The following is a 26,833-nucleotide window of genomic DNA, read 5'->3' on the forward strand; positions in this document are numbered from 1 at the left end:
CCTCTCTGTCTCTCTCTTCCCCTCCCGCAGCCAAGGCTCCATTGGAGCAAAGATGGCCCGGGCGCTGGGGATGGCTCTGTGGCCTCTGCCCCAGGTGCTAGAGTGGCTCTGGTCGCAATATGGCGACGCCCAGGATGGGCAGAGCATCGCCCCCTGGTGGGCAGAGCGTCGCCCCATGGTGGGCGTGCCGGGTGGATCCCGGTCGGGCGCATGCGGGAGTCTGTCTGACTGTCTCTCCCGTTTCCAGCTTCAGAAAAATGGAAAAAAAAAAAAATGAATATAACTTACATGTTTTATTAAGGCAGTGGTTAATAAATGCCCATTTGATGTAATATTATGCATTTATAAATTAAATACATATACCATGTAACTAAGAACAAAGCTGATAATATCTTAAGTGAAGAAGGATCTAAAGTTGAGTATACAGTGTAGATAGAATTATTTTCAAACAGTTTTGTAGAAAAATATCCTGGATTATGGATAATGCTTAATACATTTTAATTATTTTGTATAATGTCATGTCATGTAGACTATATGGTAATCAAAGTAAAAAGGAGAAAACAGAATGATATTGACAGAGCAGGTGAAAATGTCAAACCAAAAGCCTTTTTGGTTATTTCAGTATGTAGGAAGATCGTGCATAAGGCTTCTATTAGCTCCATTTATGTGTCGGAAGGCTAATCTAGTGAAGGTCAGCCTGGAAATGGAAATATCAGCACAGAAAAACCGACTCATCTTGTATTTCAGTGAGCATTTGAGAAAGAACCGTGTCTCACGTCACAACTCCTGCTCACACCTGTCTGCCCCTAACTCTTCCCAGAATTCTCTCTCATCCCTGCATCCGTCTCACTTACACTTCCATTATTCATTATTTCACTGTTTGAACTTACAATGAACTATATGACACTTTGTAGAAGTTACTAGAAATTTATATACTAGATTTTTATACTAGAAATCCATTACTTAGATGATTAATAAACTTTTGGAATATATTATTTACAAAGCATAATACAATACTCAAATAAAACCAAACCTAATCTAGTGCAACTTTATAGCATTTATTTAGCTTGCTATCTGATATTCTGGTTTACTTGAACTTTTTGTGCAAGGGCTTTTAGTAACATTGTCTTGCTCATTGTACATTTTAATCCAAGTGGGTATCCTTCGATATTAACCAATCTTTCTTGTAGAGAAGGGATCTTTGGACAACTGTATAGATTTGCATATACTGTATCTGGCCCATACTTCAATCAATTGTAGTATTTGGTTGTGTTATAAAATTGTTCCTCCGTACACACTATTATTGGTAAAACAAAAATCAAAGAGCATTTAACTTTATAATTTACTATGGTAATATTTAAAATCACCTTCATATCCAAAAAACAATTAAAAAAACCTCATTTTCTTTACTTCATTTGGCTTTCATCTTCAGACACACCTAATAAAGCCTTTATCAGTGCCCACCATTTTAACTGTTTTTATTTTCACTCCACTCAGTTCTTGAACCAAAGAAGGAACATTTGCATGTACTTCCCTTGGAATTTGCAGGACTCTGGTTATGCATGGTGCCCACTAGATGCTTCAGAGTGTGCAGATACAGGGCTAATCGGGATCTCAGCCCAGCAGCCTCCGCGAGAAGCCGGACCTGCATGAATTCATCACCAACCAAAGGTAAAGAGCTGTTCTCTTCCAATCTCCCCATTTCTCAAAATCAGGCATCCTGTCCATCACTGTTCACAAACTTCAGGTCCTGGTGGAGGAAAAACGTTGTCTTTATGGAGCCCGTTATTCATCTCTGAATATATAATCCAGATCTCTGGGTGAATCCAACGTTGCTTTAAATTTCTGTTTTTGCATTGAATGGTGATTGTGAAAATTTCGTGTTCCTCTCCCAGCCCTGGCGGATCCGTGTGAGAGTCTTATCTATACAGGGCAGGATGAGGATACACTTGATGACCAGCACGGTGCAGGGAATGATGAGGGCTATCACGTCAGCTGAAGGAAGATACCATCTGAGATTGGCGGGATTGAGGAAACTATTTCCACCATACACCAGGGTGTGAGCTGTGCACAAGATAAGGGTCAAATAACCCAGTTTGGACTATAAAAGCAAGAAACAAAAAATATGTCAATTAACACTATTTACATAGTGTTACATAGTTTGCTCAAAGCAAAAACACTCTGAGCCAGTGAAGGATATTTGTAAATAACCACAAACCTTTGAAACCTATCATTTTAGAACACTTGTGAAGAAAGCATTAACCCTCCTTCACGATGATAAATATTTTATTAAGGAAAGATTGTGTTTACAAATGACATGCTGGTTTCATCTTAACCTGGCGGATAGGAAAATTTCCCAGGAGTAAACTCCTTTGAGTTAGAATGAATAAGGCGCCTTGCCTCCTTTCTCAGTGGTAAATGCTTTCCTGGATTACCTTTTCTGGGGTTCAGAGATGAGACATTATCTGTCCTCAGGAAATACTCTGTTAGGATATGTAACTGACTAAAAGCACACACTAACTAATTTCTATCACAAAAGCTCAATATTTATTTCCTATCTTCATGTCTTGAATAAAGGCATTAACATGAGAAAATGTTGATTGCCTTTGGGCCCTGGAAGAAACTGTAAGGCTTTTGAAATGCAAATAGTTCTATAAAATGCAAACCTAATATCAATTACTAACGGCCTATTCTATATTGGTTCACTATGAACGTGCATCAGAATAATCTGGAGGGCCTGTTAAAACAAATTGCTGGGTCCTACCTCCAGAGTTTCTGATTCATCAGGTCTGAGAGGGCCTGGGGATTTGTGCACCTAACACGATCCCAGGTGATGCTGGTGCTGCTGATCCTGGTACCACACTTTGAGGACCACTGGTATATAAGAGTAGTTAAAAAAACCCTTTAATGAGGCATCTGGTGGTTGATATATGTAAAAAACAGATCTTCTCTGTTACAGACCAGCATTGAGTCTGGTATGATGACAGCCTAGCATAGCTTGTTTCTAAAGTTTTATACTTCATTTCATTATATTGCTTATATATCAATGTGTCCTATATATCAATGTGTCCTAGTCTAAGGTTGATTTTCAGAAGTAGAATGTTTTGTCTGTGGGTTTCTGTTCACCTTGCACTGAGTGCATCTCCACACAGGAAGTACAGTAGTTGCTGCTGCTTTTCCCTCCATGCTTGCAGCAAGGGGTGCCCTGCTAGGAGTCAAACCATCATGAGGTCTACCTTTGGTACCAGGCTTTAGCATTTTTTATTTTTTTATTTTTTTATTTTTCTGAAGTGAGAAATGGGGAGGCAGAGAGACAAACTCCTGCATGCATCCAACTGGGATCCACTGGGCATGCCCACCAGGGGCGATGCTCTGTCCATCTGGACTGTTGCTCTGTTGCAACCGGAACCATTCTAGCACCTGAGGCAGAGGCCATAGAGCCATCTTCAGCGCCAGGGCCAACTTTGGTCCAATGGAGCTTTGGATGCAGGAGGGGGAGGGAGAGATAGAGAGAAAGTACAAGGGGGAAGGGTGGAGAAGCAGATCAGCACTTCTTTGTGCCCTGGCTGAGAATTGAACCTCTAACTTCTACACGCTGGACCAACCAGCTGATAGGGTTGCAGGTGGTGGCCATGATCCCTGCCTCCCTTTAGTGGACAAAGGGACACTGACAAACTGGATGTTCCAGGTCACTACCCCCTGGGCATCCAGGTGACTAACCCAGGTTTGGAAGGTCCCCTAGTTTACTTACAATTAATCTTATATAAATCACTAAAAGCTACATTTTTCCTTAATGACCACCAGCTCCCACCCTCAAATCCCCTATTTAACCCTACCTGTTAGAGAACCGGGGGCTGTTCTCTTTTACGTGACTGCCCGGCGGGTCTTCTCTCAATAAAGCCTGTTACACTGGTCTTTCAGACTCCGATTGAGTTTATCACCAGCCAGGGTGCATTTTAGAATTTTAACTGATTTCAGTTGCTATTTTTATGAGATTGCTAGAGAAGTGATAGAGCAAAATGATAATTCACGCATGGTATAAGAGAAAAACGAGAATATTTGTAAAGCCAGACTCATTTTGCACTAAACGTAGAGTAAGTCTTGAGGTCCTTACCTGGACAAATCGGAACTCTCTCCAGTTGACAACGTTGCTCACTGATGGCAACGAAGTGATCCCCAAGAGGACAAACAAGAAAAACCCCAGGATCCCCAAGGCCAGATAGGAGTCATTCAGCCAGGCATACGTAGTATTGAATGGATTTTCCTTCTTGGATATTGCCTAAGAAAAATTTTAAGCAATTTTAAAAATTACATTAAAAAAATAAACTGCTTAAACTTTCAAAAAGGACTGAAAACATGGTTTCTTCGCCTAAGGCAAGTAATATGACATTTCTTAATAATCATTTGAAAATAATTATAGAGAAAATTACACAAAGAATTTTTTAAATTTTTTAATTTTAATTTTTAAGAAAAGGTAATTGGTTCTTCTGGGACTTCATTGTAATAGTTAATTCCAGGAACTGTATATAGAGATTTAATTGACCCTGTAAATCCTAAAACAAAGTAAACATTTACTTAAACCTTCTTTCCCATATGGTTTCTTGTTGCTGAAGCAGAACTTGATGTTCTCAAATGATGACATCACAATTCTGTTTTTCTGCTGTATATGCTAATTATTCACATACACAAACAAGTTGGGGTTCTTTCATGTCTACAGGTTGCAGTACAGCGTTGTGTCTTTCACACGACAGATTGAGGGAAACCGGGCCCTTCAGTGTGATTCTTAGTCAATGACCTTACATGTATTTGTGAGGGGAGTAATGTAGAGAAACTCACAGAAGCACCATCACTGAGTTGCTGACTAACAAAATAAATTTGAGACTGAAGTAAGATTGGTCAAAACCAATCATTTCCAAACTGGAGGTGATGTATATATAGCACTTCCTGTGGGGTTGCTTTTAGACTCCTGGAGTTGATTCTCTGGTTTTTTTTTGCTTATGCAGAAAGTACTATTTGCCATTTGCTTAGAAAACTAAACAATTGAGGACAATCCTACAATTAAAAAACATTAATGGGGTTATAAGCACTCTTTTGTTAATTTGTTTACATTTTTGTGACGCATGTGGGAACAGTCCACATGTATCACATGTGGACTTATTTTCCAAATGGTCGGTCTTGATTTTCAAAGGGAAGTAGCATGCATAAACCCAGAGCTTGAAAATGTGTTGGTTTACATTTATTGATTGTGTCTCAAAGGAATTTAAGTAGGTGCCATAGGTGTCCTGAGCTCTCAAATCTGTCATTTTGTCAGGATCCCATCAGTCCTGGGAATACGGTTCTGGACCCAAGGGGACCGAGGAATATTTCTTTCCTTCACAATGGCCATATGAGATCTCAACTGGATTCACTCAAAAACAAAGCAAAAAAACAGATATGATGTGTCGAATTCTAGTTACTTTAGAAAATAAAGATGCTTAGAAGACTGATTTTCTATAACTTCAAAATGGAAGATCCTGTAACAGGATGCCTCTTTGATTGAAGTAATAAGAGAGTACTAATAAGGAGAGACTTACCTGGCTAATGGTTTCGTTTGTAACCCACCATCGTACATAATAACGAATAGGAATCACAAGCGTGTAGAGGACGTGGAGAAAGGCAAACCCGAGTGCTATCAAGCCAAGCTGCTTTCGGCAAAGCATCCAGTGGTCAAGCCAGTCTGGGAATCGGCGGTATTTGGTACCTCGGTACAGCTGCAGAATGGCAGCAATAACACCAGGCAGGTACACCACGGCCAGCAGAATCAGTGCTGCTATTGGAAAGATGGTATTTGGAATGGAAATAGCCAGGTAGAATGTGCCGTCTTCCTTTTCATAAACATAAGGATAGATGATGTCTCTGATAACACAGTAGACAAAGAAGAAGACACACAGAACAGCTGACAAGTAGAAGGGGAACTTCCACATTGGAAACAATTGCAGGGGGTAGTTTTCAATTTCACTTGCTGCCATGAGCGATCCTTGGTCCAGAGGAGTGAGTCCGAGAGTACGAACCATATCCATCACTCTGTGCTTGGCTTTGCTGTCATTCCCACAGACAAGCACCTGAGTTGGAAAGAATTATATTTGTGTTTACTCTTCCTTTAATCATTATTTGGAAGGTCAATAGAAATACTGCTTAGAACCAGGACTTGTAGCGAACTGCTCTACCAACAAGGATGTTGCATCACCATATTTAATGAGATGATGCTTTAGACTTACACATGTTGTTGGATAGGTAAGTACTACATGGTTTCAGGCACATCACACTGATGGGACAAGCCTTTTTCTTGGCCTCACAGTGTGAGTAGTTTGATGTTTCTTTTGTATTGGTGGGTGCCACATCACTTATGGAGTGCTTCTAATCTCAATGAATAAAGGAAATAGGCTCATTAAGGTAATGGGAGTGGAAGGGATATCTATCAACAGTTTTAGCTGTATTGTTTTCTAGTTCTAACGAGAGGCTGCTAGAGACTGACATCACTGGGTTCCATCAGTCCAAAAGCTGAGAGTGCAGACAGTGGGAAATAAATCACAACTGATTACCTTACTTGGTTAAGCCCAAGAATACTATTCATGTAGCGTATTAGCGGAATGAAATAGTTAGTGGATATTTTAATTTGGAATTATAGTTTGGAATCTTTGAGGTAAGTACACATTAAAACATTCACTTTTTAGCCTAAACAGGTGGTGGCACAGTGGTAGAGCATCAGAATGGGATGCAGAGGACCCATGTCTGGAGTCCATGCTTGAACACAGACTCATCGGCTTGAGCACAGGCTCACCAGCTTGAGCACGGGGTCGCTGGCTTGAGCATGGAATCATAGACATGACCCCATGGTCACTGGCTTGAAGCCCAAGGTTTCTGGCTTGAGCAAGGGGTCACTGTAGCCCCTTAGTCAAGGCACACTTGAAAAAGTAATCAATGAACAACTAAGATGCTGCAACGAAGAACTGATGCTTCTCATCTCTCTCCCTTTCTGTCTGTCTGACCCTATCTGTCCCTCTCTCTGACTGTCACATAAACAAAATAAAACAAAAAACATTCACTTTTTAAAGGTTGAGTGTAAAGAAAATTCATTGTTTAGTCTTACCTGCCGACTTGCATCCAGTGCTCCTGACTGGAGAGCCCAGGCTGAGATGGTATTAAATGCTTTTACTACATGGGCTCCTGGCATCAGCTCAGCGAGGTGCTCTGCATTAGATTCTGGGTACTGATTGATTTTGAGGTTGTTGCTGACATCGACCAATATTTTTCCACGGAGAACCTCAGTTAGTTCCGTGAGAAAATCGTAATGTTCCCTGTGGATGGCTATGATTATGATGTCAGATTTCTTGGCCGCTTCTGAATAGCTCAAGACTCCTGCACCGTTGGGCAACAGACTGGACATCCTGGGGTTTCGACTTCCAAAAACAATAGAATAGCCACACTGGAGCATTTTAAGTCCCAGCGATCTTCCAAAATCTCCTGTTCCAAAAATACACACGGTTTCTTGCTCCTCTGAAGACACCATTGTAAGGGGAAGCACATCTGCAGACGTTTTCTCCATGACTGAAAGATAATGAGAAAACAAATACCCACTAAAACATGAGTGCTCTGGGCAGTGGAACAATTAACTATTATCCTCAGAAAACAGTGGTTGACAGATGTTGTTTTAAGCTTCAATGGATTCCCCACAGAATTTGGAAGGAATAAAAATTGTCATATGTATTCTTATGTGTCTTATTAACAAAATCATTGATGAAAAGTTTCTGTTAGGTAAAGACATGCAGTAAAAAAATCAAGACATTTACTGGTGGCTACTTTATGCACACGTTTTGCAATGATATTATATTTATAGAACACTTAGAGTTCGGAAAGTTCTCCATCTGCCTGGTTATCTTCTCACTTCTCTAGTCTTTTATCCTATTATATTATTTTAGAAATATATTATTTAGAAATATATATTATAATAATATATACACATATTATTTCTCACTGTTATATTAGAGTGAATCTTTGCAAGCAAAACATAGATTTGACATAGTTGCTGGTATTCTTTAATGAGATGGGTGATGTCTTTACTGACATATTCTCACTTGGATCATTTTAATAATTGCAAAGAGAGTGATTCTGGGGTCTATTTTGAGTATTTGCCCACCATATTCATTTGTTCTAACCTTCCATAAACTTTTTTTCAATGAAAATATTGACTACACAGCACTCTTTATTTGTTATTGTTGTTCTACCTATGACTAGCCTTGTCACTTTGGGTAAGTTACCTAAACTCTCTGTGTCTCAGTGCCGTCATCTTTAAAATGAGAAATTAAAAGTACCTATTTTGGAGACATTAGAAGGATCAAATGACTTAGTTGATGTTAAAACAGTTTTTGAGACATAATAAATTAGCTATCAATAGATTACTTCATAATCTACTAATTATATAATTATCAATCTATTAATCATCTAATTAATATAGTCTTTATATAAATTATTTAAATTAAGGGTTAATTAGGCTTCTATAACTGTTTATTGTATATTCATGAACTTTATCTGAAACATCTTTTAATAATTATTAAGAAATTTCTGTCCTCACTTTTTTCTTATAAATAAAACCTTACATGAAATGGCTTAAGAGTATAGGAATTTATCAAAATAGAGATGCAAAAACAGCTTAAGTCTCAATTTCTCCCAATTGTAATTCTTTTACATTTTATTTTAATATTTGTCTCTTAAAATGCAGCTTGGTAATCTCATGTAACAGACTTGGGCTGTTACTCTAGCCACTAAAATTTACTTTACTCTTCCACCTTTAGAGACATCACTGGGCATACTGCAGATACAAAAGCAGTAAGGAGATATTAAATATCACTGGATGACTTAACAGAATGAGATATAGTAATTAAATTAGAGAAGTGCTCAGGTGGATCATTGCATTGGCCACTTCTCGGGCTCCACAGCAAATCCTCCTGGTCTGTGTCCAGTCCCTGGGCAGCAACTGAGTGCTGCTCAGCTTCCAGGGCTGAGCAGAGGCTCACTTTGCAGCCCCACATCTTATAGCTCTTGGTTCTCACCCTGGGGCCCTTCTGATACCTGTCCCTGTGTAGCACTCAAGACATGTCCAACTTATGGAACCCCCGTAGACCAATGGGACTGAGGACTCCATAGATAGCCGCTTTCTTTTCATCTTCTGGCACAGAGCTCTGACAAATTTCATAAGGCTCCTCGGAAGGCCCCGCTGGATCCGAGCACCACTCATCGGTAGCAATGACCAACGTCGCGCCCTCTTCGTGCCTTTGCCACCTTCCCTGGTTTGTGCTGCTTGCCCTCCTGAAATCACTCCCCTAACGAACTACGGAACCTGAACACAAGCCTTTGTCGTAGCTCTGCTTGCTAATCAACCCAGGAAAACATGCTATTTTGATTTTTTTTTTATGAAAGAAAACCATGATCAAATCTGAGGTTACCATAAAATAACTGGGATGATGAAATAACATGGAAAAAGTAAAAAGTTAGTAATTATTTGAAAGAATTTACTTCCTTACTCTCGGGAAAATAGCCTAGTAATAGCAGTATGTGGAAATGAGATGTATTCATACTCTAAACCACAAGAGAGATCAGTTTCCAGTAAGCACTACGTAAAGAAGGAAGTTACGCCTATTTCAGACTATTTGTAACTCAAAATATCTCACTTGTGTCAACATGGATATGGAGGTAGTAAGATTTCTTGTTTAAAAACTCAAAAAAAGGTTCCTAGGCTCATTTTACTCTTTGCTGTAGGATGAAAGGAACAAAGAAAATAAAAAAGGGGGCAAGTGGGAAGCAGAGTTATTAAGGGAAATATGGTTAAAATAGTTGAAACATAGCATTGTGGTCTCCTCTCTTTCCTTCAGCTCTTTATGAACCTCAGGTACATAACAGGAAACACAATAAGAATATCCCCTGGTTTGCATGATCCCCTGGACTGGTTTTTCCTCCTATGGAAGCATTTCGTGGAGAGGCTCCTTGAGAAGAGGGCAGACAGGTAATGTGATCCAACAAAGGTGTTTGTAGCGTTAGAGATAAGCAACCAATGATGCAGATTCCAAGAGAACAAAAACGACTGTGAAAGCCATGGTCTGCTGCCACTGAAATGTGTGCGTGCGTGCGTGTGCGCGTTCGTGCATGCGTGCGTGTGCGTGCGTGCGATAAGAGGGACCAGGTGGGGTCATTTAGAGTGTTGCCCATTATCTCCCTATGTCCGCAGATCCCACCGCCATGTTTCGGGACCTGAAGCAGCATTCTGCTCGATGTTCCCATGAGGACGCTAGGGCCAGTCTGGTGTGTTTACTTCTCTTACCACCCAGAGCTCAGACCTCAGAGGCCATTTCCAGCTTCAGAGGATTTTAGCATACGAAAACCATGGGATGCCCAAACTGGATTACAAGGATTGTATATATTAAATGCTTATATTTAACAAATCAATGACATTAACAACAAAGAAATCTTTTCATCTGAAATAATTATAGACGCACAGAAAGTTGTCAAGTTAGTACAAGAGGTCCCTGGCATCCTTCACCATTTCCTCCGATAATGGAAAAAAATAAAATGGAACAGGCACTGCTAAGAGAGTCACTTCATATAGATTAGAGTCGGGAGGCTGTGAAGAAAGTGTGATCTTAGCACTCCTTGCGCTTCAGTTCTCAGAGCTGCTAAATTGCTAAACCTGTTGCTAAACTCAGCTCCGGGATGACTCACAAACACCTAGCTGCTCTGAGGTCACACACAGACTGGCCCTCTTCCTTGTAGTTGGTACCCCTCATTTGCATATGGAAACTAACCAATCCATGTTAACCTGCCAGCAACCCTTCACTTGCATGAAAGAATTGTACTCTGTGGTTTTTGCCTTTACAGACCCTGCTTTTGTTTTCTCTGGAAGGCAGCTTGGGTTTTTACCTGAATCAAAGATTCAAATCTTTCAAGATTCCAAATAAACTTTGAAACTGTTTTACCTCCTCAGATCTTCATTAGTTAAAACCTGCAATGATTATATTTTATATGGCTCTCATCCAGAATCACCACTAGGAAACTGACATTGGTGCAAGTGTGTGCAGAGTTCTGCACTATTTCATTGCACGTGCAGGTTCGTGTACCCACTGCTGTCATCAGGGCACAGAGCTAGTCAAGTACCACCCTTTACAGTCATACTTACCCCTCTCTGCCTCCCTTGGTCCCTGCAGACCATCGATCTGTTCTCTAACTCCATAATCTCGTCATTTTGAGAATGTTATATAAATAAACCCCCATAAAAATGTAACCTTTTCTTATTGTATTTTTTTTTCTTTCCCTTAGAATAATGCCCTTGAGATCCATCCAAGTTGGTGCTTGTATCAATAGTAGTTGGACCTTGTTTCTTGCTGAGTAGCAATCCATGGAAGTGGACCTTTTCATTTGCTCATTTGCTGCCCGCATGTCCTGTTTAGTTAAATGTCTCTTAATGTCTTCTGCCATTTTCTAATTGGATTGTTTGTCTTTTATCTTTGAATGTTTATGTATATAGACTAGATATGAGTCATTTGTCAGATATATGCTTTCACAAATTTTTTCCCAGTTTGTAGGTTTTTCTTTTATTATCTTAACAGGGTCATTCACAGAGAAAAAGTTTTCAACTCTGATGAAATTGAATATATATTTTTTGGGTGTGTATGTATTGTGCATTTGATATCATGTCTAAGATTTCATCACTAAACCCTAGGTCCTCAATATTTTCTTCTAAAGTTTTTATAGTTTTATATTTTACATTTAAATCCATTATCTATTTTGGGTTAATATTTGTATAAAGTGTGAGGTTTAAGCCAAGATTCATTTTTTTGGTATATGAATATCTAATTACTTCCTTATCATTTGTTAAAAAGAGCATCTTTCTTTCATTGACTTGCTTTTTACCTTTGTAAAAAGGCAGTTGTCTACACATGTGTGGGTCTGTTTTTGGGTTCTCTACTCTGTTCCATTGATCCATGTGTCTACCCTTTGCCTCTGACTATAGTTATATAGTGAGTATTAAAATTGGGTAGCCTGATTCTTCCCACATTATTATTTTATTTTCAGAACTGTTTTAGATATTCTAGTTGCTTTGTCTTTCAATATAAGTTCTAGGATACTTGGCATATAGATATATAGCTTATAGTTAACAAATCAATGTTTTTTAACATATGCAAAAAATGCAATGTAACTTATTTGTTTTGTTTAGGAGATTATCCCAGGCTGTTTTAAAATATGAATTGATTTTATACTAAAGCATGATAGCCATCTACAGATACCTGATAAATGGATATAAAGTTAAAATTGCATGATGGACTTTCATCCTAGCAGTATATTTCTGTACAGGCATAAATCTCATTTGGAGAATAGAGTGAAGTAAAATTTTAGAGTCCTGTGTATCAGCAGCCAGAGACAAAATGGCCCTTTGCCTCCTCAGCCCTGGACTACACCTGTTACCCATTCCTCTTAGAAAGGAGAAGAGGGTCAACAACCCAGTCAGGCCCTTTCTAAAAGGTGGCACTTTCTTGCCTTACTCTTGGAAGAGGGGCTATTTGTCTCCTCCAGCACTTTCATAGAATGAAGAAGAAAACATATAAATACTTATGTATATAAGACCATTTGTAGAAGAAGAAGAAAGGAAGAAAAAAAATCTTCCTTTCTCTGGTGCAGATGGGCCTGAAAGAAAAAATTAGCCTTCATAAATTCCTCCTATATCTTCTATTCTGAGATATCCACAAAACATACAAATGAAATACAATGAATGATATATTCTTTTATGTAAAGATTCAACCTTAATTATATACATTAGTCTTATTGATTTTTAAGTACACTAAATTTTACATGTATATACAAACTAATAATGCAGAAAATGGTTTACATAAAAAAGATTTGGAGGTGATCATAAAATCAACTTTTAAGACAACACTATCAACTTCATAACACACGCACTATTGAGTAATAGAACTAGTGTGCTGAGGACCTTAATAAAATCGTAAGTAGACAAATGAAGCCCACCCTACAGGGTTTGGTTTGGAGCGGATGGAAGGAGAAGGGAATGGTGGTACAGACAGAAGTCTTCCTGGCAATTCTTCCAGTGTTTCATTTACTCAGCAAAACAACTTCTTAGAACCACTAAGCCTTAAAAAATGCAATACCTCTGCAAAGGATTAGGAGAGAAACCAGCGGATTTCAACCTTGGTGCACACTGGAATCATGGGAGAGCTTTTGCAAAATACTGATGACCAGACCCTTGGGAGTCTGACTAAGTTGGTCGAGTAGAGCCTAAGCATTGTTTTTTAAATTAAAATTTTACTTTTTTAAAGCTTCCTCAGGTGATTCTACTGTAGAGCCAAGACAGTGAACCATTACCTGTTAGCTTTCAGTGGTTCTCGTCTCTGGTCACACATTATAATCAGCTGGGCAGCTACTAAAGGCTACGGTATCACCTGCTGAAATTCTGAATCTATAGAAGCTGGTCTGAGGGAGCGCTGAGGCATTTTGCAAAAACCAAGTGAAACAAGCAGTCAATACTAAGGAGCACCCAGGGCCAAGAACCACTGGGAATGAAAAAAGATAAGGATTTATTTTTTGAAGAGGAGCTGTGGGAGGAGGAAGGCAGCAGGAGATCAGGGTGTTGATGAGCTTATAAGGAGATGCAGCAAAAGCAGAAACATTTTATCTGCTTTCCATTTTTTCCCCTAAGTAATCACTGACCAGGTCTGAGAGTCTAGAATCTGCATGCCATCTGAACCTGGTCTCGAAGGGTCAAGGGAGCCAGACCCAGGGCTTGGTGTCAGACTGCAGGTAAGCTTTGCCTGTAACTTTCTCCAGGAAACCTTGAATGGTTAGTTGTCTCCACAAAGTTAGTTTGATTAAATCCATCCACGTATCTAGGCCCGTCCTCCTTAATAGCCACCCTCACACAGTGCCAGACAGTATCTTGTTTATCATCTGGATGACACCTTTATTACAGACATTCTGCCCCTTTCTCCATTTGAGAATTCAGCTTTAAGTTCTGAAATGATTGTTCCTACAAGCTGTTTGAATCCCTTGGACAGTATGTGCTTTGGACACCCCTCATGCGTTGGTGCTGGAGCACACACACAGTCATATTTGGCAGCTTCCAGGGAGTTAGAATACAAATGACTCTTCTATACTCTGTAAGATGTGATAGGATTTTTTCATTTTAATTTAATGCCGTAAACAGGTTTTTTTTTTTTGTTGTTGTTTATTTTTTAGTCCTTCCTCTCTCCCTGTTTTATTATTTCTTTTGAATTTCAACCTGAAAACCCAACATAACATGACAGTATATTTATAATGAGCTGTAACCCATGAATTAAATGTGTTTTTATTTCATCACAAAGTTTAGGACAGGAGGGTGTTCTGAAATTATGCCAGCCGCCTTGTGATTCAGAACATTTATTTTGATATATACCAGGGACAATGGGAAAGCAAAAGCTATATTTTTTTTTTTTTTAAAAAAAGACTGCTTAGCTCTGGCTGGGTAGCTCAGTTGGTTAGAGCATCGTCCTGAAATACAGAGGTTGCTGGTTTGATCCCCGATCAGGACACATACAGCAACATATTGATGTTGCTCTCTCTTTCTCCCCCTTCCTCTTTTGCTAGAAATCCATAAATAAAAATGAAGAAAAACCTCTAAACTAACACATGAACTCATTGAGTTATTTATCTATTTAGTGAGATCAAGGCTCATTAGGGAAAGCAAACAGGTTTACATTTAAGCATACAGCATTTTATCGAAAGGTATATGTTACTGTAGCAAAATCAAAGGACTTTGGTTTAAAGACTGATGACAGTATATATAAAGACTGTGCCCACAATCATTGGATTTTTCTTATTTTCTTTTTTTTTAGATGGTTCAATATTCAGTCTATATGTTATTTGAAAATATAACAGGATATTTCTTATTTTAGCCTTGTAGTTAGAAGCAGCTCTGACTGTAAGAGTCATAGGACCACCAGAAATATGTCATGTAAAGCTCTTAATCTAAATAAAGAGAACTCTGCAGATTGGTTGTGATAAAAGTGATTATTTCAATTGTTTTGTGAGAAAATGTTATGTGCATCACAGCAACTTAATTTACTAATGATTAGTTTCAATGCCACCCACTAGAATGACACAAAAGGAAATAATCTTACCTTGTACATTTGATCCAGTCACAAGGGCATAACTAACTATAACCCCTATATTAAGGTTCTGTGGGGATAGATGCTTCCCCATGAATTGCTAATAATCAGAACTAGCTTGGGCTTGGGCGGCAACCAAAATGATCCTATTCGTAACATTTCATTACTAACAAATGAATTACCAGGACAGCAAAGTAATACAGGTCTATTTTATCTATTTTAATTGTTATTTAGGGAAAGAAACATTTTTAATTTAAGTTCTTGGGTGAAATTCTAGTTCAATTAAAAATATTATTAATATATGTATGTTTTCACATTTAGATCTCAACTCCATCTGTCAAGATAAATGAAAATTATTTTCTGATTTCCTGGCCAAGAATTTCATCAGGTAAGTTCATTCTCCACTGTTGAGGCTGGTTAGTTCATTCGATTAAAGCCTGGGACTCATAACAACAAAGTCAGGGGTTCAGTTATGTCTGAGTGTATTCACCTTGACTTCCATTTACATTCTAATTCCTGAACAACTTCTTTGATATCTGTGGTTCATCAAAGATTCAGCCTCATGACCAGGACCTGGATTGTTGCCTTCAGAAAAACAATCTCCAATGATTTAATGGCATTTGGCTTGTACACAGTACATGAGCATTGCTTATAGGATAATATGGTGATTGCAACAACTCATTTAATATTTAGTGTAAATTAGTAGGTTTTGCTTTCTAGTACTACTGTAATCAGAGATAGTTAGAAAGTAATTTAATCATTTAATTTTGAATTAACTTTGTTTAAAGTAATTTCCTGTGAATAATCATTTACTTTTACATTGAGGCCACTAGGCATTACTACATACTTGATAAGAGCAGTTTTGCTGTATTTTTGAACCCTTCCCTTGAATCCTGTGGTGGGAGAATTCCATTCTCCTTCCAAGTATCCCTTAACCATTTTTAGAAATCTCCAGGGGGTAGTTCACATGTTCTTATGAATACAGTTTCCTTCATCTTCTTGGGGATACCATTTTCTTCTGTTTTACTCCGGCTTTTGCAAGGACTCCCAGTGGCCACAGGGCCTAATGTTTGCCAAAGTCGGCTTGACCTGTGTGGTCCAGGCTGGCCTGGCAGCTGCTGGTTTCTTAGCTCATGAGAGAAAGTGCTCTGGAGACTCTGCCCTTCTCTGTGTTTTACTCTGATAAACAAGCCTGGGTGCAGTGTTTGGTGGATAAACACTTTCTAAGGAAACAACCTAGGATTTCAATCTTAGTTCTTTTTAGATATGTGGCCAGAGCCAGCTTGCCAGTTGAGAGCTTGAAATCAGCCGTGAAGGGAGTTTTCACATCATGGAAATCAGGAAATGCTAAAAGCCAGGAAATTTTTCCCCCTTAAAAAGCTATTTTCTTTTATGTTACTGGGTCTTTCTCTGTCTCTCATTCACTTCTCCCCAGAACTCTGGCATGGAACTGTGGAAATGGGAAAATAATTGGGCTGACCAGATGATACATTTTCCCAATCCTGTCTCTGCACATCAGGCCTGAATCTATTTCCGTAGGGACCTCCCTTCTCAGAAGACTCCTAGATTCTTAATCCAAACAGAATCCATGTGGCTCCTCGCCCCAAGTAAGGTGCCAGATCCGCCCCACCCCACACATGGAGTTAATACAGTTTGGACTGTGAATCTGTTACCACTGCTAGACTCGTGGTCTCCTCAGGAACATACATTCAGGGACCTTTTTGTGTACACACATCCCCAAACACACATCTTCCACACGTGACTTAAAAAGAAAAGGAAAAAACCCCTCAGTTTGGGATCTTAGTCTAAGATCACCAGCTAGTGGCATACTCTCACTGTTAACTGTAATGAACCACTTAGCAACCTGCTAATTGCTTTCTCTTTGATCTCCTTCCATTCCCCATCCCACCTGTGCACCTATGTCAGCGCAATCAAAGGGATGAAGGAATCATTTTAGTACTGAAGAAGAAATAACTAGAAGCATAATAATTTTTTACAAGAATGATTTTCATCTAACTTTTTCTTTTGAACTATTCAATAGGCCTTATATCTTATGACATGCCCTGAGGGATTACAGAAGAGCTAAAATGTTTTACTTAAGTTAAACTAATTAAAACCTTTAGAAACTCAATATTCCAATTTTTATGACCTCAGTTAAATGCCTTAATTGCATTATGTCACTCTGGAAAACAAATTACTCTTAAAATGAATTAGACTCCTCTAAGTATTATAGTTACAAATTTATTATGAAACTTACCCAGTATAGCAACATAATAGGGTTAGTAAAATTAAGGTTAGTGAGAAGAAACACCAAGGTTTCTGCAGTTTCTTTTTCTTTTAAAAATGTAGTTATAGCCTGATCAGGTGGTGGCACAGTGGATAGAGCATTGGACTGGGACACAGAGGACGTAGGTCTGAAACCCTGAGGTTGCCGGCTTGTGTGCGGGCTGATCTGGCTTGAGCGCGGGCTCACCAGCTTGAGCACGGGATTGTTGGCTTGATTGTGGGATCATAGACATGACCCATGTTTGCTGGCTTGAGCCCAAAGGACGCTGGCTTGAGCCCAAGGTCGCTGGCTCAAACAAGGGGTCACTCAGTCTGCTGTAGCCCCCCCCGCCCCCCGTGAAGGCACATATAAGAAAGCAACTAATGTGCCACAACGAAGAAGTGATGCTTCTCATCTCTCTCCCTTCCTGTCTGTTCCTGTCTCTCTCTCTCTCTCTCTCGCTAAAAAAAATAAAAAGTAGTTATATTAACTTCCACTATTTACTTTATGTGTACCAAGCAATCTCATGCTTCTTAACAAAGGCAGGAAATTAAAATCTGGACACTTGATGTATTAACTAGTACAGTACAGGGGACACCGATGCTCATAACCTACTATGCCCACAATGAGCAGCATCTTCCAAAAATAAAAATCAGTGTTACCAATGATATCTTGGTAGGAGCTCCTGTTTCCAGCAGATGTACTGGCCAGCCCCTCTGTGCCCGGCACCGGCTACGCACAGGGATGCAATGATCAGTGAGACCCTCCTGGTCCTCAGGTACTCCATCTCGGGGAGGACGGAGAAACCTAACCAAGTGGCCGTAATACAGCGTGTGAGGCCCTGAGCAGAGGCATGGCCAGTGTGGATCCCAGGCCGGAGAAGGGGCGCTGATCTGCCCGGGAAACAGGACAAGAAAATTTACCAAAATCTGTGCAACATCACTTCAGCCACTATTGAACTTGGCTCAAAGCTGTTTCCACACCCTATAAAAAGAGCAAGCGTAGATGAAAGATGCATAATCACTGTTGATGGCTGAGGCCCCCTCCTATTCCCATGCCCCTCAGGGTTGGTACAGTCACCACTGAGGACATGATTGGAGCCCCTTCAGTATTTGGAGCCACGGCCAAAGTCTGTGTCCCAATAATCCCCTAGGCAGGTACTATATCGTTACACCAGATCACCTCTTAGCTTTCTTTATACCCAGAATGCTAGTTCTTAACTTTTCAAAACTGTGAACTTTATTTCATCCTGACATTATGATTTAGCATGCAATCTTCATTTAAAATAAACATATTTCTCTTCAAACTCTTCAGAAATACGTTACTGTCAAAGTACAATTGGGCAAGACCACTCCACATATAGTTAAATAAACAAGTCTAGAGCATTGTGGAGAAGCATTTAAGTTAGGATGGCTGTGTCCTGCCTAGTTCATCACAGTAGAAATATTTCTTTTAGTAGACTATTGCATTCTTTCTACATTGATATATTTCTAAAAGATGATTTTCTTTTTTCTCTGTTTTTATGTTGAGAGGAGGGAGAAAGTGAGTCAGACTCCCGCATACTCCCTGACCAGGATCTAGTCGGCAACCTTGTCAGGGGCTGATGCTCAAGTACTGAGCTATTTTTACTGCCTGAGGTTGATGTACTCCAATGGAGCTATCCTCAGCACCTGGGGCCACGCTTGACTCAATTGGCTGTGGGAGGGGCAGAAGGAGGGAAGGGGGAGAGGGAAGTGGGGAGAAGCAGGTGGTCACTTCTCTTATATTCCCTGACTGGGGATTGAACCCATGACGTCCATATGCCAGGCTGATGCTCTATCCACTGAGCAACTCACCAGGACCTAAAAGATGGTTTTTAAACAGTGAAAACATTCTTTGTTCTTTTTTTTTTGCTTTTTTTTTTTGAAGCTGGAAACAGGGAGAGACAGTCAGACAGACTCCCGCATGCGCCCGACCGGGATCCACCCGGCACGCCCACCAGGGGCGATGCTCTGCCCACCAGGGGGTGATGCTCTGCCCATCCTGGGCGTCGCCATGTTGCGACCAGAGCTACTCTAGGGCCTGAGGTAGAGGCCACAGAGCCATCCCCAGCGCCCGAACCATCTTTGCTCCAATGGAGCCTTGGCTGCGGGAGGGGAAGAGAGAGACAGAGAGGAAAGCGAGGCGGAGGGGTGGAGAAGCAAATGGGCGCTTCTCCTGTGTGCCCTGGCCGGGAATCGAACCCAGGTCCTCCGCATGCTAGGCCGACGCTCTACCGCTGAGCCAACCGGCCAGGGCTGTTCTCTTTTTCTTAATGATTTTGGAAGAAAAATTGTTTATGCATACTACTACTACTACTACTACTACTACTACTACACACAGACACATAGACACACACACGTTTTCTTGTCATGCAATTTTAAGCATTAATCATCCTTTAGTTATTTACCTAGCTTTATTCCTTCCAGAACTGATTTCTTCTCAACAATAACAAGTGTTAATTCAAATCATTTTGGAAATGGCCTAAAAGTCATTCAAAATATTTTCAGTATGTGACACGTCATGTGCAACTTCTCAGGAAGTTTTTCTAAGTATTGACCCATTCTCTTTGGATGCACAAAGAGCAAATAGGTGACTTCGGAGGTCTTATTTTTACTATCTCTGGCCTACTATTTAAAAAAAATTACATTCTTCTTATCCTAGATTTTAAAAAAAACATTATTTTTATTCTTTTTAGAGGAGAGAAGGAGAGAGAAAGAGAAAGAGAGAAAAGGGGGAGGAGCGGGTAGCATCAACTCCCATATGTGCCTTGACTAGGCAAGCCCAGGGTTTTGAACCGGCGACCTCAGCGTTCCAGGTCGATGCTTTACCCACTGCACCACAGGTCAGGATTATCCTAGATTTTTATGTTAGGATGTAAAGGTAGGTATGGATGCAGTCACTTAGAAAACGATCTCTTCCTCAGAGGACAACCCCAAGGAAACCACCTACAAGGTGCCTTAGCAAGTCTTCAAGTTTGAAGAATGATTGTATTATTATAATTTGTTTTTGCCAGTATTAGTCTTCTTAAGATTTTAAAAGCAGTTGACAAGATTCAAATGACTTATAAAGAGAAACTAGATGGTAAGGATCATGAAATGGTGAACTGTGTAATTAAGGGTGACTGCAGGGTTAGCTACTGGGGAGACTTTAAAAGGATAATCTACATCCTTTTAATAATTGCATTAATAATGGTGGAGTATTACAGGGTGGGTCTTCAGGAGACAGGGAAGTTTAGAATGACTGCTCAGGATTTCTTTGATTTTGAAATTCTATGACAGATAGACCTCTTTTTCTTAAAACTGTTCACAACAAGGCTCAACGCCCAGGGTTTTCAACTTAGTAACAGCCTTATAAAAATTTATTTGGTTACTTCTCACAATAGTTAGCAAGCTTACACAAGGCAGAGGCTGGAAATCATTCTTAAGCTCTGGGTCAGGCCTTGTACATGCTGGTTTCTGAACCTCAGGTTGCTGTGTGAACTTTATTCAGCAGAACCACAAACGTTGCCAGATGAAGAAAGTGCTATTGCCCAATTTCTCTACACACATGTACTATTTACTTTAAAACTGCGAAGCCTGACAAATAGGGAGTGCTTTATCCTGTTTTATGGGTTGGCAGTGTTTGCCACGCAGGTAGAATTTTATACCGTGCTAAATCACAGCATTCTCAAAAACTTGGGGCTTTGCAAAAGGCCATATCTCAAAGAAGTTATTACTTCAGATAAATGTGCCATTTTATTAAATTACATCCACTGTATCAGAAAAAAATGTTCTCTTATGTGAGTGGCATTTATGAGACTGCCATTTAAAGGGAATAGGACAGTCTCACATAGCAAGGCTGAAGGTTTTGAAAACTGAGAATATTCTCTGAATGATAAATGTGGTAAAGTCTAAGATTCTTGTATGGGAAGAGATTCTTTCCATTACTGCGTAAAAACAAAACCTGCATTACTATGAAGAGAGTAATTACTTGGTTATACCTATAGAATTAATAAGAAGATTGTAAAAATATTCAAACCTGCAAGCATCTTTAGTCATGGATTTTCACCTTGTTAGAGTTGGCTTTATGGATTGTCTGATCCAATAGTCTTCAATGTTACATATGTGGAAACTGAGGCTTCTAGTGTTGAGCTTCTAGTTAGAAGTAGGAAAAGAAATTCCAACCCCCTTCCAAATTCCCAATCCAATTCATTTTCCATCACACCAGTCATCTTTTAAAGAAAGTTTCTGAATTACCATCCAGAGGAAAATTATCATTTTGCTGCCTCTGGACAAACAGAACCAAGGCTTTATTTACTCTTTGAAATAAATTACATTTCAAATAATGTAATATTTATCTGGGAAAGCAACTGCCAAGCTATAGAAGGAAATTTAAATCAAGATCAAGGATGGAAGTGGTTACATATCTCAGGATGAATTTCAGCTCTTAGTCAAGAAGTGACCTCAGGTCTGAAACTGCAGAGATTGCCAAAACCACGTTCTTTCAGGCTCCTGGCGGGCACCACAAGATTGCTTTAATCCAGAAGTAAGATACAGAGAGGAATCCAAACTCCGAAGTCTTTTTCCTCTGCACTCTGGTGTAGAGATAAATGATAAAAAAACTAGGAAACTAGACGCTTGCTAAATTGCTTAACAGATTGCGCGACACCCTTTGCTGTTTACCCGGAGAGGGTGCGGGCTGGATGGGGAGTTTGCCAGCACCTTCTCCGAGAGCCAGGAACTCGGGCACAGGGGTCCTGAAAGGCGAGGCTCCAGGTTGGCTGAAGCAGATAAGGAAGGCGGGCCCTGTGGCGAAAAGTACAAGGCAAATAGCCAGCAACGTGACCCACCTGCGGGAGGGGTGCTTCCAAGCTGCTACCGTCTGGGCAGCAGCAGCTGTGCGCACAGCTGGCCAGGCTGGGAGGGTGAAGCTTCCAGCGCTCCAGCTCAGGGCTGTGGCTCGTGGTTCTCGCTGGTATAAGAAGGCAGAAGGGGGGGGGGGGGGGGCGCTAGATTTCGCAAGAAAAACGGTGAAGAAAGCGTTTCCAGGAAGAGTTCAAGTGGGAATCCCGGGCAGCTGGAAGGACTAGAACTTCCTGTTCTGCTGCTGCAGCATTTGCTACACGTGTTGCTGCTGATCTCTTACCAGCAGGGTTTCTGAGGGTTTTCCCGAGTCCTTGAGATCTGCATCCCAGGCAGATTGAGGCTTGGGAGGCTGAGGAGGACCCCTTTATGAAGGGCCTCTTGAGTATCTGTGAAAACCACCTGGTCTAGGCTTCTAGGTATTTCTTTTCTTGCCATCTTCTCTCAATTGCTGTAAAAGATGACATCGTTGTCCTCTGTCTGGAAGGCCTGGGGTAGCTTGGATGATCTTGAGGTTTTAATTTAGGTTAATCAAATCGTTCAAAAGAAACAAGGCAATTTAAAGAGAGGGATGCTGATGAGGATACCTTATTGTTGATATATATTTATAACTATAATATTGCATAGTGATATGCAATAATATATATTGCCTAATTGGATTGATATATCTTTCTATATTGGAAGACTCAAAAACCACAGCTATAATGGTTTAAGATTTAACTAATGACGATAACTTCCCAGGCAAAGAACCCTGGCTCTCCCAAAATGTGGCTTAGAAGCCAAAGCCCTCACATTTTGTCTCTCACCCAGCCATCTGGCCTTAAATTCCCTGCACACTTGCTAAGGTGCAGATGTTCAGCCACACGGGAGGCCTGTTCCTAGCCCTTCTGAGTCAACTTTCTCTTTGCCTGGAGTATGACTCTCCCCAGAGCATCTCATGGAGTCAGCGTAGATCCCATGTCTTTCAAGAAGTCTTCTCTGAGCTACTAGTTGCATTTAATCTTTTTCTCTTCCATACAGTGTAGTTTACGCTTCTCATATAGCAAATAGGACACATTGCCTTTTCAAAGAGTTATTGTGTGTGTATCTTCTCTCCTGGGCTGCAAACTCTGAGGCTTGACACTCTGTCGTTTCCAGCTTGGGATTCACAGCTAGCACAATGCTGCATATTTATTGCACTCATTGACAGGTCTATTGCCAATTATATTAGAACTGGCAAAAAGGTCATCTGATAGTATTTGTTGGGCAAGGAAGAGCTGAGAAGGGTATTCATCGACTTTATAGCACTGATTTCCCAAGTTTGAAGACTGATAAGGTGAGACAAGGGTGTGCAACTAGGGAATAAGGTTGGTCAGCACCATTTTGTGCCTCTCCCTGGTGTAGCATCTGACTCTAAGCATTATGGGCACAGAAACCTTTTTTTTTGAGAGTTTATTTATTTATTTAGTTTTAGAAAGGAGAGAAAAAGAGAAGGGAGAGAGAAGGGAGGAGGAGCAGGAAGTATCAATTTCCATATGTGCCTTGATCAGGCAAGCCCAGGGATTTGAACCTGTGACCTCAGCGTTCCAGGTTGATGCTTTATCCACTGAACCACTACACACCAGGCATAGAAAGTAGATTCTTAGCACATTGCACTTGATACTTAAAACCAGGGTGCTGATTTGTTAGTTGTCAGGTGGAATATAAACAAATATCATAGTTACTGTGAAAATACAGCACCAGACATTCTAGCCATCATAGTCTCTTGTGTAGATATATCCCATGGAAGCAATTTTGTGCAGAAGGCTGCTCTCTAAACAGGGGGCTGAGTTATAATATACCAGGGTTGCTGGAATCACTTCATGGTAATATATGTGCCATCAGAAGCAGACTGTGGGAGTCTGTGGACCAAGGTCACTCTGTTGTCTGGGTTGTGTTTGTACCCATTATAAGTTGACATAATGGACAATCATTTCCAAATGTAGCCTTCAACCAATAATACAATCATTGCTTTATATACTTATCATTATTAGGTGGACAAAATATTTAAAAACTTGATAATTATGAGAGGCAGATGTATTTCAGTTACATAAGATCATTTCTTTGCCAAATGTAACTAGAGTCCCAGAAAAGGAAGATTAAGTTACTGGAATGTGAAGGGTAGAAAAACTTTTCTTTATTAGTACCAAACTTAAGAGGTATTTGACTTACTATCTTGTGGCTTAAAGATTGATTTTTTTCCTTGGTCCTAGGAGGAACACACAATTCATAACTCTCCTAGTCTTTACTTAAACCCTTGGCTGAAGGGGAAAAAAGAAGCTTTCAAAGATGCCAGCAACCCAAATACCTAAGGAATTGCTTTGGCAAGGTTCATCCTTCTCCCTGAAGCCTTATCAGAACTCAGGATAAGCCTTCCCAGATGTTGCACATCAACAAAGAGTTCCTGTTTAGAGACTGCCACATTTCTGTGTCCAGAGTCCTTCCTGCTACATCCTCACTTGCCGCGTGCTACCTCAATTTCTCCACATGGCAGGACCGAAGAACACGGATGAAATAGGCTTAGAGCCAGTGCTCCCTAAATGTTATTAAATGATTGAGTGGAAGTGGGCCCTTAACATCGTGTACCTGCTTTTCTATGCCTTTCTCCTTCAGGGACCCTCTTCTGTGAGGTCTCTGGTCTCAATCACCCCTTCCTCTTTTCCAAGGCTGCTTCTTACAGTGTGTTACATAGTATTATGGGATGGGGCTTCCAACAGGGGACTGGATGGAAGTGACTGACTTGATAGTCTCTAATTAATATATATATGGCTGTCCTGTGGTGGTGCAGTGGATAAAGCATCGACCTGGAAATGCTGAGGTCGCCAGTTCAAAACCCCGGGCTTGCCTGGTCAAGGCACATATGGGAGTTGATGCTTCCAGCTCCTCCCCCCTTCTCTCTCTCCCTCTCTGTCTGTCTCTCTCCCTCTCTCTCTCCTCTCTAAAAATGAATAAATAAAATTAAAAAAATATGTTTATGGGAGCTCTTACTGATTTATAGATTTTTCCTCTAACTGTACATGGCAAAAACAAAAACAAAAACAAAAACAAAAAAGGAAGGACTCCTGGAGTTGTGTCTGCTAACCCAAAGAAATGATTCTTTGAGGGTGGGGCTTTGAGGCACTCTGCAAGATATTTTTGAATATGATATAATGAATATTTTGTCTTTTGCTTGTCCAGCATCCAGGGCCAGGACTATGGGTGAGTGAGGAGCCTAGGGCATAAAATTTGACTCTACATAAACCAGAAAATGAGTGTCTCTTTAAATATTGCCTCCTTGGGACCTTACTGACACCTCCTCCTGTCCTTGACTTGCAGAATCTGCTTCCCTTTTGCTGATCTTATCTCCCTTTGCCTTTGAGAAATACCCTTGTATGGTCTCAGTCCTCACGGTCCAGTTGGAAGTGACAGCACTGCTGAGTTTCAGGAGGAAACCCGTGACTTAGGCCTGACCAATCAAAGCACAGCCTTCCACAGTGACTGGTTCAGTGATGATACATGATCTAAGTTGGCCCAACAGGAATCTTTCCTGGCACAACCCATAAAGAAATACACTCTTTAGGAAGAGTTGTTGAGCTGCTAGAATGTAAACCTGGTGACTGTGAGGAGAGAGCCAGCCTAACTTCAAGAGAAAGGAGAGCAGCTTGACCAGGTGGTGGCGCAGTGGATAAAGTGTTGGAGTGGGACACAGAGGACCCAGGTTCGAAACCCCGAGGTCACTGGTTTGAGCATGGGCTCACCAGCTTGAGCATAGTGTTGCTGGCTTCAGCATGGGATCATAGGCATGACCCCATGGTTGCTGGCTTGAAGCCCAAGGTCACTAGCTTGAGCCCAAAGTTGCTGGCTTGAGCAAGGGCTCACTGGCTTTGCTGGAGCCCCCCTGGTCAAGGCATATATGAGAAAGCAATCATTAAACAACTAAAGTGCCACAATGAAGAATTGATGCTTCTCATCTCTTTCCCTTCCTGTCTGTGCCTATCTGACTCTCTCACTGTCTTCTGTCTCACACACACACAAATAAATAAATAAAAGTAGAGAGAGAGAGAGAGAGAGAGAGAGAGAAAGGAGAGCAAAGAGATGGGAAGAGACAGATTTTGAAATTGTTGGAACTCTATTCCTGAAGAAGACTCTGTAGTTGCTGGATCAATAACTAACTGGGTGTCTGTTATTTGTATAACCTGCCTCATAAAACAGGATTGGGCAGGATGACAAGGGCACCTCTTCAGTCTTGCTTCTCCAACCAACCTGCCTACTAAGGTGGGTTCATCACAGTGTGCAAGCAGGATCAGGGTGCCATTTGCTGCTAACAAAATTCTCTTTAGTTTTCTCATAGCATGTGTGGGATTTGGGTGAACAAGTTCTGTGGCTGACGTTTCTCAGCTTCTTGCTGTTAGACTTGACAATTTAATTTTTTGTCCCAAAAAAGTTCTTTTTCTACTTCTTTCCTACTCTATGGGAAATTGGCTAGGAGAATCCCCTGACCTCTGCAGAACTGTGAAACTGCAAAA

At 40.5% G+C, this 26,833-nt stretch overlaps 1 protein-coding gene across 1 annotated transcript; it reads right to left on the minus strand.

The window, feature by feature from the left end:
* Nucleotides 1-272: 272 nt before the first annotated feature.
* Nucleotides 273-22,420, minus strand: LOC136383844 (metalloreductase STEAP4-like). The gene is made up of 5 exons (XM_066353745.1): nt 22,298-22,420; nt 7,130-7,587; nt 5,574-6,101; nt 4,115-4,279; nt 273-2,101 (listed from the first exon to the last, which is right to left on the minus strand). The coding sequence occupies exons 2-5, from the start codon at nt 7,583-7,585 to the stop codon at nt 1,838-1,840; spliced, it is 1,413 nt and encodes a 470-aa protein (XP_066209842.1). The 5' UTR covers nt 7,586-7,587; nt 22,298-22,420; the 3' UTR covers nt 273-1,837.
* Between the last annotated feature and the right edge of the window lie 4,413 nt (nt 22,421-26,833).

Source organism: Saccopteryx leptura, chromosome 12 (genome assembly GCF_036850995.1).
Source record: "Saccopteryx leptura isolate mSacLep1 chromosome 12, mSacLep1_pri_phased_curated, whole genome shotgun sequence".
Lineage (NCBI taxonomy): Eukaryota > Metazoa > Chordata > Mammalia > Chiroptera > Emballonuridae > Saccopteryx > Saccopteryx leptura.